We start from the raw sequence: 12,500 nt of genomic DNA on the forward strand, positions 1-12,500 counted from the left end.
GTGTGTGTGTATGTATGTGTGTGTGTGGGGTGTGTATGTGTGTGTGTGTGTGTGTGGGGTGTGTGTGTGGCCGGGGTGTGTGTGTGTGTGGGGTGTGTGTGTGTGTATGTGTGTGTGTGTGTGGGGCGTGTATGTGTGTGTGTGTGGGCGGGGTGTGTATGTGTATGTGTGTGTGTGTGGGGTGTGTATGTGTGTGTCTGTGTGTGTGGGGCGTGTATGTGTGTGTGTGTGTGTGTGTGTGTGGGGTGTGTATCTGTGTGTGTGTGTGTGTGGGGCGTGTATGTGTGTGTGTGTGTGTGTGTGTGGGGTGTGTATCTGTGTGTATCTGTATGTGTGTGTGTGTGTGTGTGTGGTGTTACCTGTTTATGGAGTTTAACCAGGCTCTTCTTGCTCAGATATGGATTCCTCTTATCATCAAAGTCTTCATAATCATCCATGTTCCTCCCCATTTTCTCCTGATATTCTACAGGACACTGAGAGGGACAGTGAGAGTGTGTGTGTGTGTGTCTGTGTGTGTGTGTGTGTGTGTCTGTGTGTGTGTGTGTGTGTGTCTGTGTGTGTGTGTGTTACAGAGAGACCATACCTTCTTCAGTATGGTGTCGATGCACTTCCTCAGAGGATGGTTGTATTTGATCGACTCATTAACAGCTCTGACGTCCTGCAAAGACACAAAAAACACCTACTCATCATTCCCTCCATCTCTTCCTCCATCTCTTCCTCCATCTCTCCATCCATCTTTTTCTCCATCTCTCCATCTATCTCTCTAACATCTCACCATCCACCTCTCCCCATCTCTTCCTCCATCTCTCCATCTATGTCTCTATCCGTCTCACCATCCATCTCTCTCTCCATCTCTCCATCCATCTCTCCCTCCATCTCTACACAGACCATATGACCCTCTACACACAGTTTCCATACATCCTTATTCCACACATCCCTCCCTCCTTCCCTCCCTCACCTCCATCACGTCCTCCAGGTTCTCCTCTGCGTCAGTTTTCTCCGTCATCAGTTTTCCTGCTTTGAAGTAGGTTTTGGACAGGAGGTGTCCATGACAGGACGCCAGCCAATAGGAGCGTGGGATTTCCACCAGGCCGTATCCTAGCAACAACACCAGCAGGAATAACCCCCAGGTGTTTGCTGCTGTGATGCCGATGGTCCTCAGATCATACCTGAGAGGAAGCAACCAATCACAGTGGGATGGTGAGCGTTATGGGATCTGATTGGTCATTGCTGATATCTGAGTGGTTGATACTGACCATGAGAGGTGCCACTGTGGACTGATGGCCACATAGATGAGCAGAGAGCAGAAGATGAAGAGGTAGGTGCCGTAGTAGATGGCATTCTCAATCAGAGCGGTTTTTATCTTCCCAGAGATGGAAAATCCTCCGGAACGAGCGTACGACTGCATGAACGGGATCAGGAGCCTGACAACACACACACACACAATTCAACAGGAAACACCGGTCAATCATCTGTTCACATACTTCATATAGAAGGTTGCCATGTTCTGAGCGCTTTAACACGCCTAGAGGGAAATTTCATATATGTGCGTTTGTGTGTGTTTTATGCATGTGTGTGTGTGTGTGTCTCACCATGTGAGGAACTGAGATGTCCAGTACACCACTCTCCAAAACACTGGCAAGATCCCATCTGGAATGTAACTCCATGGCTTGTGACACACCTTAGTTAACCTACACACACACACACACACACACACACAGTCACATTTCCAGCTGAGTATACATGAGTGATGGTATTAATGAAAGAATAAAGTGTGCAGTTTAGGACAGAACACAGTTATAGAGAGTAACATACACTCACACACTCACACATACACACACACACACACTCACACACACAATAACACAGAGTGTGTCATTACCTCTGAGTGGGAAACACTGACATGTTGGACGTCTGGTTGGAGTGACTTGCTGTTGTAGATACCACTTGGTTGTTATCAGCCACACACTGATTATAAATGGTCTACAAACCACACACACACACACACACACACTGCAAAGTGAAATTCATCTGCTCTACTGCAACTGAGTTCTTAATATGTTTGGTGTCATCTGTTTCTTTTGTCATGATGATGATGATGATGGTGATGATGATGATGATGATGATGATGATGATGGTGATGATCATGATGATGGTGATGATGATGATGGTGATGATGATGATGTTGGTGATGGTGGTGATGATGATGGTGTTGGTGATGATGGTGGTGATGATGATGGTGTTGGTGATGGTGTTGGTGATGGTGGTGATGATGGTGTTGGTGATGGTGGTGATGATGGTGTTGGTGATGATGGTGTTGATGATAATGGTGTTGGTGATGATGATGATGATGATAATGGTGTGATGATGATGTTGGTGATGATGAAGATGATGGTGATGATGTTAGTGATGATGATGTTGGTGATGATGAAGATGATGGTGGTGATGATGATGAAGATGATGATGATGTACTCACCGTGCTGACGTCGAGTGGGATGGTGAAAGCGATGAGGAAGCAGAGGAACCAGGCGAGGAGCGTGGCCAGCAGAACCACACGCTGCTGTTTCCGCACGTCGCCATAGCGATGCAGCAGCACCAGCGCCAACACCAAGGCCACTAACACGTCCACGCCCAGGGCCACCCCACTCATCCTGCCAAAGCTCCACCCTGCTCCCGCCCACCTGTCAATCAATATCTAAACCACACCCACAGAGGAGTTAGACAGATCTATTCATTCTATTTAAGTCCATTTAGAGAAATCTGAATAAAGTACAAGAAACAATATAACCTCAGTGAGAGATGTGTCTGATCTTTACCTGAACTCTGGAGGAAACTAGAGTACACAAATAACAGCAATCTATTAATAAACATTAAATATCCACACTACATTAGTATTAGTAGTAGTAGTTTTTAATAAAGGAAAGCTCTTTAAGAAAGAGCGTCACTTCCGGTTGTAATAAGTAAGCTATAGAGTAATAAATAATGTTAGAGTGAGGATATCAGGTGACACTGAGGTCTGGAGCTGGGGCTCAGTCTGGAGCTCCTTACCCACAGTAATGTCACGGCTTAGAGCCTGGAGTGAGCGCTTATAACGGCTTAATAACCACATCAACACAGCGTTAATAAACTATATCTTACCTTTATATATGAGCCGCGGACCTGGAGCCACCTTCCGCCTGATACACTGTGTGTGTGTGTGTGTGTGTGTGTGTGTGTGTGTGCGCGCGGCTCCACTGCACAGCTCAATGAGCTCTGTGTGCCGAGGAAACCCTCACCGCCGTGACGTCACACAGACACTTCCGGTCTCAGCAGTCACGGGACATGTAGTCCATCCCCCACTGAGGGCTAGCGGCTAAAGGCTTCAGAACATCTACTGTAAACACCGCTATGTATTTATAACCACTTTATATATGTGTATAAACACTTAGAGTCTTAGATTAAAGTGACATTAAACACACTTCTTACACAGAGACACCCGGAGATTAACTCTAAATACGGAGAAACATAAAATGCGCAAGTTTGTGTCTCACAAAAACATGAAAAACTAAATCCTGGAAATTCTACAGCAGCTAGCTCACTAGACAGACCAGGGGGCAAAACCGGCCGGCCAAAGGGTCCAGTCCAAACAGCTGACCAAAGGGTCCAGTCCAAACATACAGCTGACCAAAGGTCCGGTCCAAAGTGCAAAAAATACACAGAAGACATAAACAGCAAAAAAGTAACTGCCATTCCTAATGTGTCCACTGGGGGCGCAGTGGAGATGACAGTAACGCTGAATCCAAAGACGAGAAGAACACAAGTGTCCACTCAAACACACTGACCACGCTAAAGCTGCCGGTAATACATTTCTCTAGCCTTATCCTTATTAGGATCTGTCCTACATGCTCCTTTTCTGTCTAAATGACCCTCTGTGGCACCTTCAGTACCCCAAATGTCGATGACTAAAGGGAGAAAAGTGGACACAGAATGAAGAAACATTGACCACTTCCTGTTTATCCCCAGGTGTGAAGGGGAACCTGTGAGTTTGGTGTCAGTGGTCAGGGAATCTGATATTCAGCACTGTGAGACTCATCATGGTGAAAAGTACAACAGCTTACAGGGAAAACTAAGAACAGAGAAGAGATTGTTATCTCTGTCTTCTGAAGAAACAGAGGTCTGTTTTTACCCGTAGCCGAGTGGTCAGTGATGTCCAGTTACCATACTGCAGGCCAAACAGCTTCAGCAGGATGTGACCCCTGATACTGAGTTTCAGAAACAAGCTAAACCGTGAGTCTTTGTGGTTTTATTATAAACACAACACTATTATTTTACTGGTCCAGCCTACATGAGATCCAGTTGGACAGTAAGTGACCCCTGGACTAGAATAAGTTTGTCAGCCCTGCTACTGACCATAGATCATGATGTGATTTAATCCAGATTAATCCTCCTGCTTGATTCATAAACAACACCAATACTTATTCAGTTCCAGAAAACTGACTCTTCTACCGGTCATTGTGCTTTTACCTGACACTTCTGAGGTAAAATATCATGGCCACATCTGCCCTTTGTCCATCTCTGTCCAGCCCTTTGTCTGTCTCTGTCCGGCCCTTTGGTAATCGTTGTCCTGCCCATTGTCCATCTCTGTCCGGCCCTTTGGTCATCTCTGTCCTGCCCTTTAGTCATCTCTGTCTGGCCCTTTGGTCATCTCTGTCCTGCCCTTTGGTCGTCTCTGTCCTGCCATTTGGTCATCTCTGTCCAGCCCGTTGGCTGTCTCTGTCCTGCCCTTTAGTCATCTCTGTCTGGCCCTTTGGTCATCTCTGTCCTGCCCTTTGGTCGTCTCTGTCCTGCCATTTGGTCATCTCTGTCCAGCCCGTTGGCTGTCTCTGTCCTGCCCTATGATCATCTCTGTCCGGCCTGGAAGTCAGTCTGAGATTATAAATGTGTGTGTGTGTGTGTGTAAATGACAACAGTTCCAACAGTCCCAGTTCCACATGTGGTCTTCTAGGAAGGTTCTTTGTCCAAATTTAAGTTTTCCTAAACTTAGCGATCAATTACACACACACACAGACACACACACACACACACACAGACACACACACACACACACACACAAGGTGGCAGTGATGCGCTGTTCTTTTACCATCAGTAAAGTAAAGAAGAAGAAGCTTCAGTTCCACCGAACAGCCGCTAGATGGAGGTGTTTGATATTTCTGTTGTTAATAAAATTAATGTTGTTAATGTTGAGCGCTCGTGTTCCTCACCACTTTAGTTAATTGTGCAGTTTATTAAGTTTTATTTATTTATTTATTTATTTATTTATTTATTTATTTATATTTTCCAGAAATTGGGATGAATGTTCATCAATATTCCCCCTTTAGCTGAAATCTAATGACAAATAAATGTCAAAGTGATTTAAGCCAAACAGAGGAACTGGAGCAGGTGTTGTACAGGTGTATACACTGTATAGCCAAAAGTATTGGGACACCCCTCCAATTCATTGAGTTCAGGTGTTGTTTTTCAGGGGTTGGGCTCCTCCCCTTAGTTCCAATGAAAGGAACTCTTAATGCTTCAGCTTCATACCAAGACATTTTGGACAATTTCATGCTCTTTGCATTCATGTACATGGAAAGGCACACGTCCCAAAACTTTTGGCAATATAGTGTACCAGCTGTGCAGATGTTGTATAGGTGTATAAATACCGGCTGTGCAGATGTTGTATAGGTGTATATATACCTGCTGTGCAGATGTGTTACAGGTGTATATATACCTGCTCTGCAGATGTGCTATAGGTGTATATATACCTGCTGTACAGATGTTGTACAGGTGTATATATACAAGCTGTGCAGATGTGTTATAGGTGTATATATCCTGGCTGTGCAGATGTTGTACAGGTGTATATATCCTGGCTGTGCAGATGTTGTACAGGTGTATAAATACTGGCTGTGCAGATGTTGTACAAGTGTATAAATACTGGCTGTGCAGATGTTGTACAGATGTATATATCTGCTGTGCAGATGTTGTACAGGTGTATAAATACCGGCTGTGCAGATGTTGTACAGGTGTATAAATACTGGCTGTGCAGATGTTGTACAGATGTATATATACCGGCTGTGCAGATGTTGTACAGGTGTATAAATACTGGCTGTGCAGATGTTGTACAGATGTATATATACCGGCTGTGCAGATGTTGTACAGATGTATATATACCGGCTGTGCAGATGTTGTACAGGTGTATATATACCGGCTGTGCAGATGTTGTACAGATGTATAAATACTGGCTGTGCAGATGTTGTACAGGTGTATATATACCGGCTGTGCAGATGTTGTACAGGTGTATAAATACCGGCTGTGCAGATGTTGTACAGATGTATATATACCGGCTGTGCAGATGTTGTACAGGTGTATATATACTGGCTGTGCAGATGTTGTACAGATGTATATATACCGGCTGTGCAGATGTTGTACAGATGTATATATACCGGCTGTGCAGATGTTGTACAGATGTATATATACCGGCTGTGCAGATGTTGTACAGGTGTATATATACCGGCTGTGCAGATGTTGTACAGATGTATAAATACTGGCTGTGCAGATGTTGTACAGGTGTATATATACCGGCTGTGCAGATGTTGTACAGGTGTATAAATACCGGCTGTGCAGATGTTGTACAGATGTATATATACCGGCTGTGCAGATGTTGTACAGGTGTATATATACTGGCTGTGCAGATGTTGTACAGATGTATATATACCGGCTGTGCAGATGTTGTACAGTGTGTGTGATTGAGTGTGTGTGTGTGTGTGATTGAGTGTGTGGGTGTGTGTGTGATTGAGTGTGTGTGTGTGTGTGTGATTGAGTGTGTGTGTGTGTGTGATTGAGTGTGTGGGTGTGTGTGTGTGTGATTGAGTGTGTGTGTGATTGAGTGTGTGTGTGATTGAGTGTGTGTGTCTGTGTGAGATTGAGTGTGTGGGTGTGTGTGTGATTGAGTGTGTGTGTGTGTGATTGAGTGTGTGTGTGTGTGTGTGATTGAGTGTGTGGGTGTGTGTGTGTGTGATTGAGTGTGTGTGTGATTGAGTGTGTGTGTGTGATTGAGTGTGTGTGTCTGTGTGAGATTGAGTGTGTGGGTGTGTGTGTGATTTAGTGTGTGTGATTGAGTGTGTGTGTGTGTGATTTAGTGTGTGTGTGATTGAGTGTGTGTGTGTGTGTCTGTGTGTGTGTGTGTGTGATTGAGTGTGTGTGTGATTGAGTGTGTGTGTGTGATTGAGTGTGTGTGTGTGTGATTGAGTGTGTCTGTGTGTGTGTCATTGAGTGTGTGTGATTGAGTGTGTGTGTGTGTGATTTAGTGTGTGTGTGATTGAGTGTGTGTGTGTGTGTCTGTGTGTGTGTGTGTGTGATTGAGTGTGTGTGTGATTGAGTGTGTGTGTGTGATTGAGTGTGTGTGTGTGTGATTGAGTGTGTCTGTGTGTGTGTCATTGAGTGTGTGTGTGTGATTGAGTGTGTGTGTGATTTAGTGTGTGTGTGTGTGATTGAGTGTGTGTGTGATTGAGTGTGTGTGTCTGTGATTGAGTGTGTGTGTGTGATTTAGTGTGTGTGATTTAGTGTGTGTGTGTGATTGAGTGTGTGTGTGTGTGTGTGATTGAGTGTGTGTGATTGAGTGTGTGTGTGTGTGTGATTGAGTGTGTGTGATTGAGTGTGTGTGTGTGTGTGTGATTGAGTGTGTGTGTGTGTGTGTCTGTGTGTGTGTGTGTGATTGAGTGTGTGTGTGTGTGATTGTGTGTGTGTGATTGAGTGTGTGTATGTGATTGAGTGTGTGTGAGTGATTGAGTGTGTGTGTGTGTGTGTAATTGAGTGTGTGTGTGTGATTGAGTGTGTGTGTGTGTGTGATTGAGTGTGTGTGTGTGATTGAGTGTGTGTGTGTGATTTAGTGTGTGTGATTTAGTGTGTGTGTGTGATTGAGTGTGTGTGTGATTTAGTGTTTCTGATTGAGTGTGTGTGTGTGATTGAGTGTGTGTGTGTGATTTAGTGTGTGTGATTTAGTGTGTGTGATTGAGTGTGTGTGTGTGTGTGTCTGTGTGTGTGTGATTGAGTGTGTGTGTCTGTGTGAGATTGAGTGTGTGTGATTGAGTGTGTGTGTGTGTGATTGAGTGTGTGTGTTTGTGTGTGATTTAGTGTGTGTGTGTGTGTGTGTGTGTGATTGAGTGTGTGTGTGTGTGTGATTGAGTGTGTGTGTGTGTGTGATTTAGTGTGTGTGTGTGTTATTTAGTGTGTGTGTGTGTGATTGAGTGTGTGTGTGTGTGATTGAGTGTGTGTGTGTGTGTGTGTGTGATTGAGTGTGTGTGTGTGTGTGTGTGTGATTTAGTGTGTGTGTGATTGAGTGTGTGTGTGTGTGTGTGTGATTGAGTGTGTGTGTGTGTGTGTGATTTAGTGTGTGTGTGATTGAGTGTGTCTGTGTGTGTGTGTGTGATTGAGTGTGTGTGTGTGATTTAGTGTGTGTGTGTGTGTGATTGAGTGTGTGTGTGTGTGTAATTGAGTGTGTGTGATTTAGTGTGTGTGTGATTGAGTGTGTGTGTGTGTCTGTGTGTGTGTGTGTGTGATTGAGTGTGTGTGTGTGTGTAATTGAGTGTGTGTGTGATTTAGTGTGTGTGTGATTGAGTGTGTGTGTGTGATTGAGTGTGTGTGTGTGATTTAGTGTGTGTGTGTGTGATTGAGTGTGTGTGTGTGTGATTGAGTGTGTGTGATTTACTGTGTGTGTGTGTGAGTGTGTGTGTGTGTCTGTGTGTGTGTGTGTGAGATTGGGTGTGTGTGTGAGATTGGGTGTGTGTGTGTCTGTGTGTGTGTGTGATTGAGTGTGTGTGTGTGTGATTGAGTGTGTGTGTGTGTGTGATTTAGTGTGTGTGTGTGATTTAGTGTGTGTGTGTGTGTGATTGAGTGTGTGTGTGTGTGATTGAGTGTGTGTGATTTAGTGTGTGTGTGATTGAGTGTGTGTGTGTGTGTGTCTGTGTGTGTGTGTGTGAGATTGGGTGTGTGTGTGTCTGAGTGTGTGTGTGATTGAGTGTGTGTGTGTGTGTGTCTGTGTGTGTGTGTGTGTGTGTGTGTGAGATTGGGTGTGTGTGTGTGTGATTGAGTGTGTCTGTGTGTGTGTGATTGAGTGTGTGTGTGTGATTGAGTGTGTGTGTGTGTGTGATTGAGTGTGTCTGTGTGTGTGTGATTGAGTGTGTGTGTCTGTGTGAGATTGAGTGTGTGTGTGATTTAGTGTGTGTGATTGAGTGTGTGTGTGTGTGTGTGTGATTGAGTGTGTGTGTGTGTGTGATTGAGTGTGTGTGTGTGTGTCTGTGTGTGTGTGATTGAATGTGTGTGTCTGTGTGAGATTGAGTGTGTGGGTGTGATTGAGTGTGTGTGTGTGTGATTGAGTGTGTGTGTGTGTGTGTGATTTAGTGTGTGTGTGTGTGATTTAGTGTGTGTGATTGAGTGTGTGTGTGTGTGTGTGATTGAGTGTGTGTGTGTGTGTGTGTGTGTGATTTAGTGTGTGTGTGATTGAGTGTGTGTGTGTGATTGAGTGTGTGTGTGTGTGTGTGATTTAGTGTGTGTGATTGAGTGTGTCTGTGTGTGTGTGATTGAGTGTGTGTGTGTGATTTAGTGTGTGTGTGTGTGTGTGTGATTGAGTGTGTGTGTGTGTAATTGAGTGTTTGTGTGTGTGTGATTGAGTGTGTGTGATTTAGTGTGTGTGTGATTGAGTGTGTGTGTGTGTGATTTAGTGTGTGTGTGTGATTGTGTGTGTGATTTAGTGTGTGTGTGTGATTGAGTGTGTGTGTGATTTAGTGTGTGTGATTGATTGAGTGTGTGTGTGATTTAGTGTGTGTGATTTAGTGTGTGTGTGTGTGATTGAGTGTGTGTGTGTGTGTGATTGTGTGTGTGATTTAGTGTGTGTGTGTGATTGAGTGTGTGTGTAATTGAGTGTGTGTGTGATTTAGTGTGTGTGTGTGTGTGTGTGTGATTGAGTGTGTGTGTGTGTGATTGAGTGTGTGTGTGTGTGTGATTAAGTGTGTGTGTAATTGAGTGTGTGTGTGATTTAGTGTGTGTGTGTGTGTGATTGAGTGTGTGTGTGTGTGTGATTTAGTGTGTGTGATTGAGTGTGTGTGTGATTGAGTGTGTGTGTGTGTGTGTGTGATTTAGTGTGTGTGATTGAGTGTGTGTGTGTGTGTGTGTGTGATTTAGTGTGTGTGTGATTGAGTGTGTGTGTGTGTGTGTGTGTCTGTGTGTGTGTGTGTGTGTGTGTGATTGAGTGTGTCTGTGTGTGTGTGTCTGTGTGTGTGTGTGTGTGTGTGTGATTGAGTGTGTGTGTGTGTGATTGAGTGTGTGTGTGATTTAGTTTGTGTGTGATTGAGTGTGTGTGATTTAGTGTGTGTGTGATTGAGTGTGTGTGTGTGTGTGTAATTGAGTGTGTGTGATTTAGTGTGTGTGTGTGTGTGATTTAGTGTGTGTGTGTGTGATTGAGTGTGTGTGATTTAGTGTGTGTGTGATTTAGTGTGTGTGTGATTGAGTGTGTGTGTGTGTGATTGAGTGTGTGTGTGTGTGTGTGTAATTGTGTGTGTGTGTGTAATTGTGTGTGTGTGTGATTGAGTGTGTGTGTGTGATTTAGTGTGTGTGATTTAGTGTGTGTGTGTGATTGAGTGTGTGTGATTGAGTGTGTGTGATTGAATGTGTGTGTGATTTTGTGTGTGTGTGTGTGATTGAGTGTGTGTGATTGAGTGTGTGTGATTGAATGTGTGTGTGATTTTGTGTGTGTGTGTGTGATTGAGTGTGTGTGTGTGTGTGTGTGATTGAGAGTGTGTGTGATTGAGTGTGTGTTTGTGTGTTTATGATTGTGTGTGTGTGTGTGTGATTGAGAGTGTGTGTGATTGAATGTGTGTGTCTGTGTGTGTGTGATTTAGTGTGTGTGTGTGTGTGTGCGCGTGATTGAGTGTGTTTGTGTGTGTGAGATTGAGTGTGTGATTGTGTGTGTGTGTGTGATTTAGTGGTGTGTGTGTGTGTGTGTGTGATTTAGTGTGTGTGTGTGTGATTGAGTGTGTGTGTGTGTGTGTGTGATTGAGTGTGTGTGTGTGATTTAGTGTGTGTGATTGAGTGTGTGTGATTTAGTGTGTGTGTGATTGAGTGTGTGTGTGTGATTGAGTGTGTGTGTGTGTAATTTAGTGTGTGTGTGTGATTTAGTGTGTGTGTGTGTGTGATTGAGTGTGTGTGTGTGTGATTGAGTGTGTGTGTGTGTGATTTAGTGTGTGTGATTTAGTGTGTGTGTGTGTCTGTGTGTGTGTGTGTGAGATTGGGTGTGTGTGTGTCTGTGTGTGTGTGTGATTGAGTGTGTGTGTGTGTGATTTAGTGTGTGTGTGTGTGAGATTGGGTGTGTGTGTGTGTGATTGAGTGTGTGTGTGTGTGTGTGTGTGTGTGTGTGATTTAGTGTGTGTGTGTGTGATTTAGTGTGTGTGATTGAGTGTGTGTGTGTGTGTGTGATTGAGTGTGTGTGTGTGTGTGTGTGATTTAGTGTGTGTGTGATTGAGTGTGTGTGTGTGATTGAGTGTGTCTGTGTGTGTGTGATTGAGTGTGTGTGTGTGTGATTGAGTGTGTGTGTGTGTGTGTGTGATTTAGTGTGTGTGTGATTGAGTGTGTGTGTGTGATTGAGTGTGTCTGTGTGTGTGATTTAGTGTGTGTGTGTGATTGAGTGTGTGTGTGCGTGTACTTGTGTGTGTGTGTGTGTGATTTAGTGTGTGTGTGTGTGTGTGTGATTGAGTGTGTGTGTGTGTAATTGAGTGTGTGTGTGTGTGATTGATTGTGTGTGATTTAGTGTGTGTGTGATTTAGTGTGTGTGCTTTAGTGTGTGTGTGATTGAGTGTGTGTGTGTGTGATTGAGTGTGTGTGTGTGATTTAGTGTGTGTGTGTGATTGAGTGTGTGTGTGATTTAGTGTGTGTGATTTAGTGTGTGTGTGTGTGATTGAGTGTGTGTGATTTAGTGTGTGTGTGTGATTGAGTGTGTGTGTGTGTGATTGTGTGTGTGATTTAGTGTGTGTGTGTGATTGAGTGTGTGTGTAATTGAGTGTGTGTGTGATTTAGTGTGTGTGTGTGTGTGATTGAGTGTGTGTGTGTGATTGAGTGTGTGATTGAGTGTGTGTTTGAGTGTTTGTATGAGTGTGTGTATGATTGTGTGTGTGTGTGTGATTGAGTGTGTGATTGTGTGTATGATTGTGTGTGTAATTTTGTGTGTGATTGAGTGTGTGTGTGTGATTGAGTGTGTGATTGTGTGTATGAGTGTGTGTGTGTGTGTGATTGAGTGTGTGTGTAATTGAGTGTGTGTGTGATTTAGTGTGTGTGTGTGTGTGTGTGATTGAGTGTGTGTGTGTGTGTGATTTAGTGTGTGTGATTGAGTGTGTGTGTGATTGAGTGTGTGTGTGTGTGTGTGATTTAGTGTGTGTGTGATTGAGTGTGTGTGTGTGTGTGTGTGTGTGTGTGTGTGTGTGATTGAGTGTGTCTGT

At 44.1% G+C, this 12,500-nt stretch overlaps 1 protein-coding gene across 4 annotated transcripts in view; it reads right to left on the reverse strand.

Annotated features, from left to right (window-relative positions):
- lmbrd2a (LMBR1 domain containing 2a) overlaps positions 1-4,193 on the reverse strand; it is a 47,973-nt gene extending 43,780 nt beyond the window's left edge. Inside the window, exons 1-9 of one of the 4 annotated variants that reach the window (XM_058374505.1) lie at positions 3,139-4,193; positions 2,789-2,833; positions 2,477-2,695; positions 1,883-1,983; positions 1,593-1,691; positions 1,257-1,424; positions 959-1,169; positions 584-658; positions 360-473 (exon numbers count right to left, since the gene is read on the reverse strand). In XM_058374505.1, the coding sequence (XP_058230488.1) occupies positions 360-473; positions 584-658; positions 959-1,169; positions 1,257-1,424; positions 1,593-1,691; positions 1,883-1,983; positions 2,477-2,650 (942 nt within the window). In that variant the 5' untranslated portion in view covers positions 2,651-2,695; positions 2,789-2,833; positions 3,139-4,193. The remainder of the gene's footprint in view (positions 1-359; positions 474-583; positions 659-958; positions 1,170-1,256; positions 1,425-1,592; positions 1,692-1,882; positions 1,984-2,476; positions 2,696-2,788; positions 2,834-3,138) is intronic. The other 3 variants (XM_058374503.1, XM_058374506.1, XM_058374504.1) reach the window with 3 other exon arrangements.
- Between the last annotated feature and the right edge of the window lie 8,307 nt (positions 4,194-12,500).

Source organism: Hemibagrus wyckioides, linkage group LG22 (genome assembly GCF_019097595.1).
Source record: "Hemibagrus wyckioides isolate EC202008001 linkage group LG22, SWU_Hwy_1.0, whole genome shotgun sequence".
In the NCBI taxonomy this organism is placed as follows: domain Eukaryota; kingdom Metazoa; phylum Chordata; class Actinopteri; order Siluriformes; family Bagridae; genus Hemibagrus; species Hemibagrus wyckioides.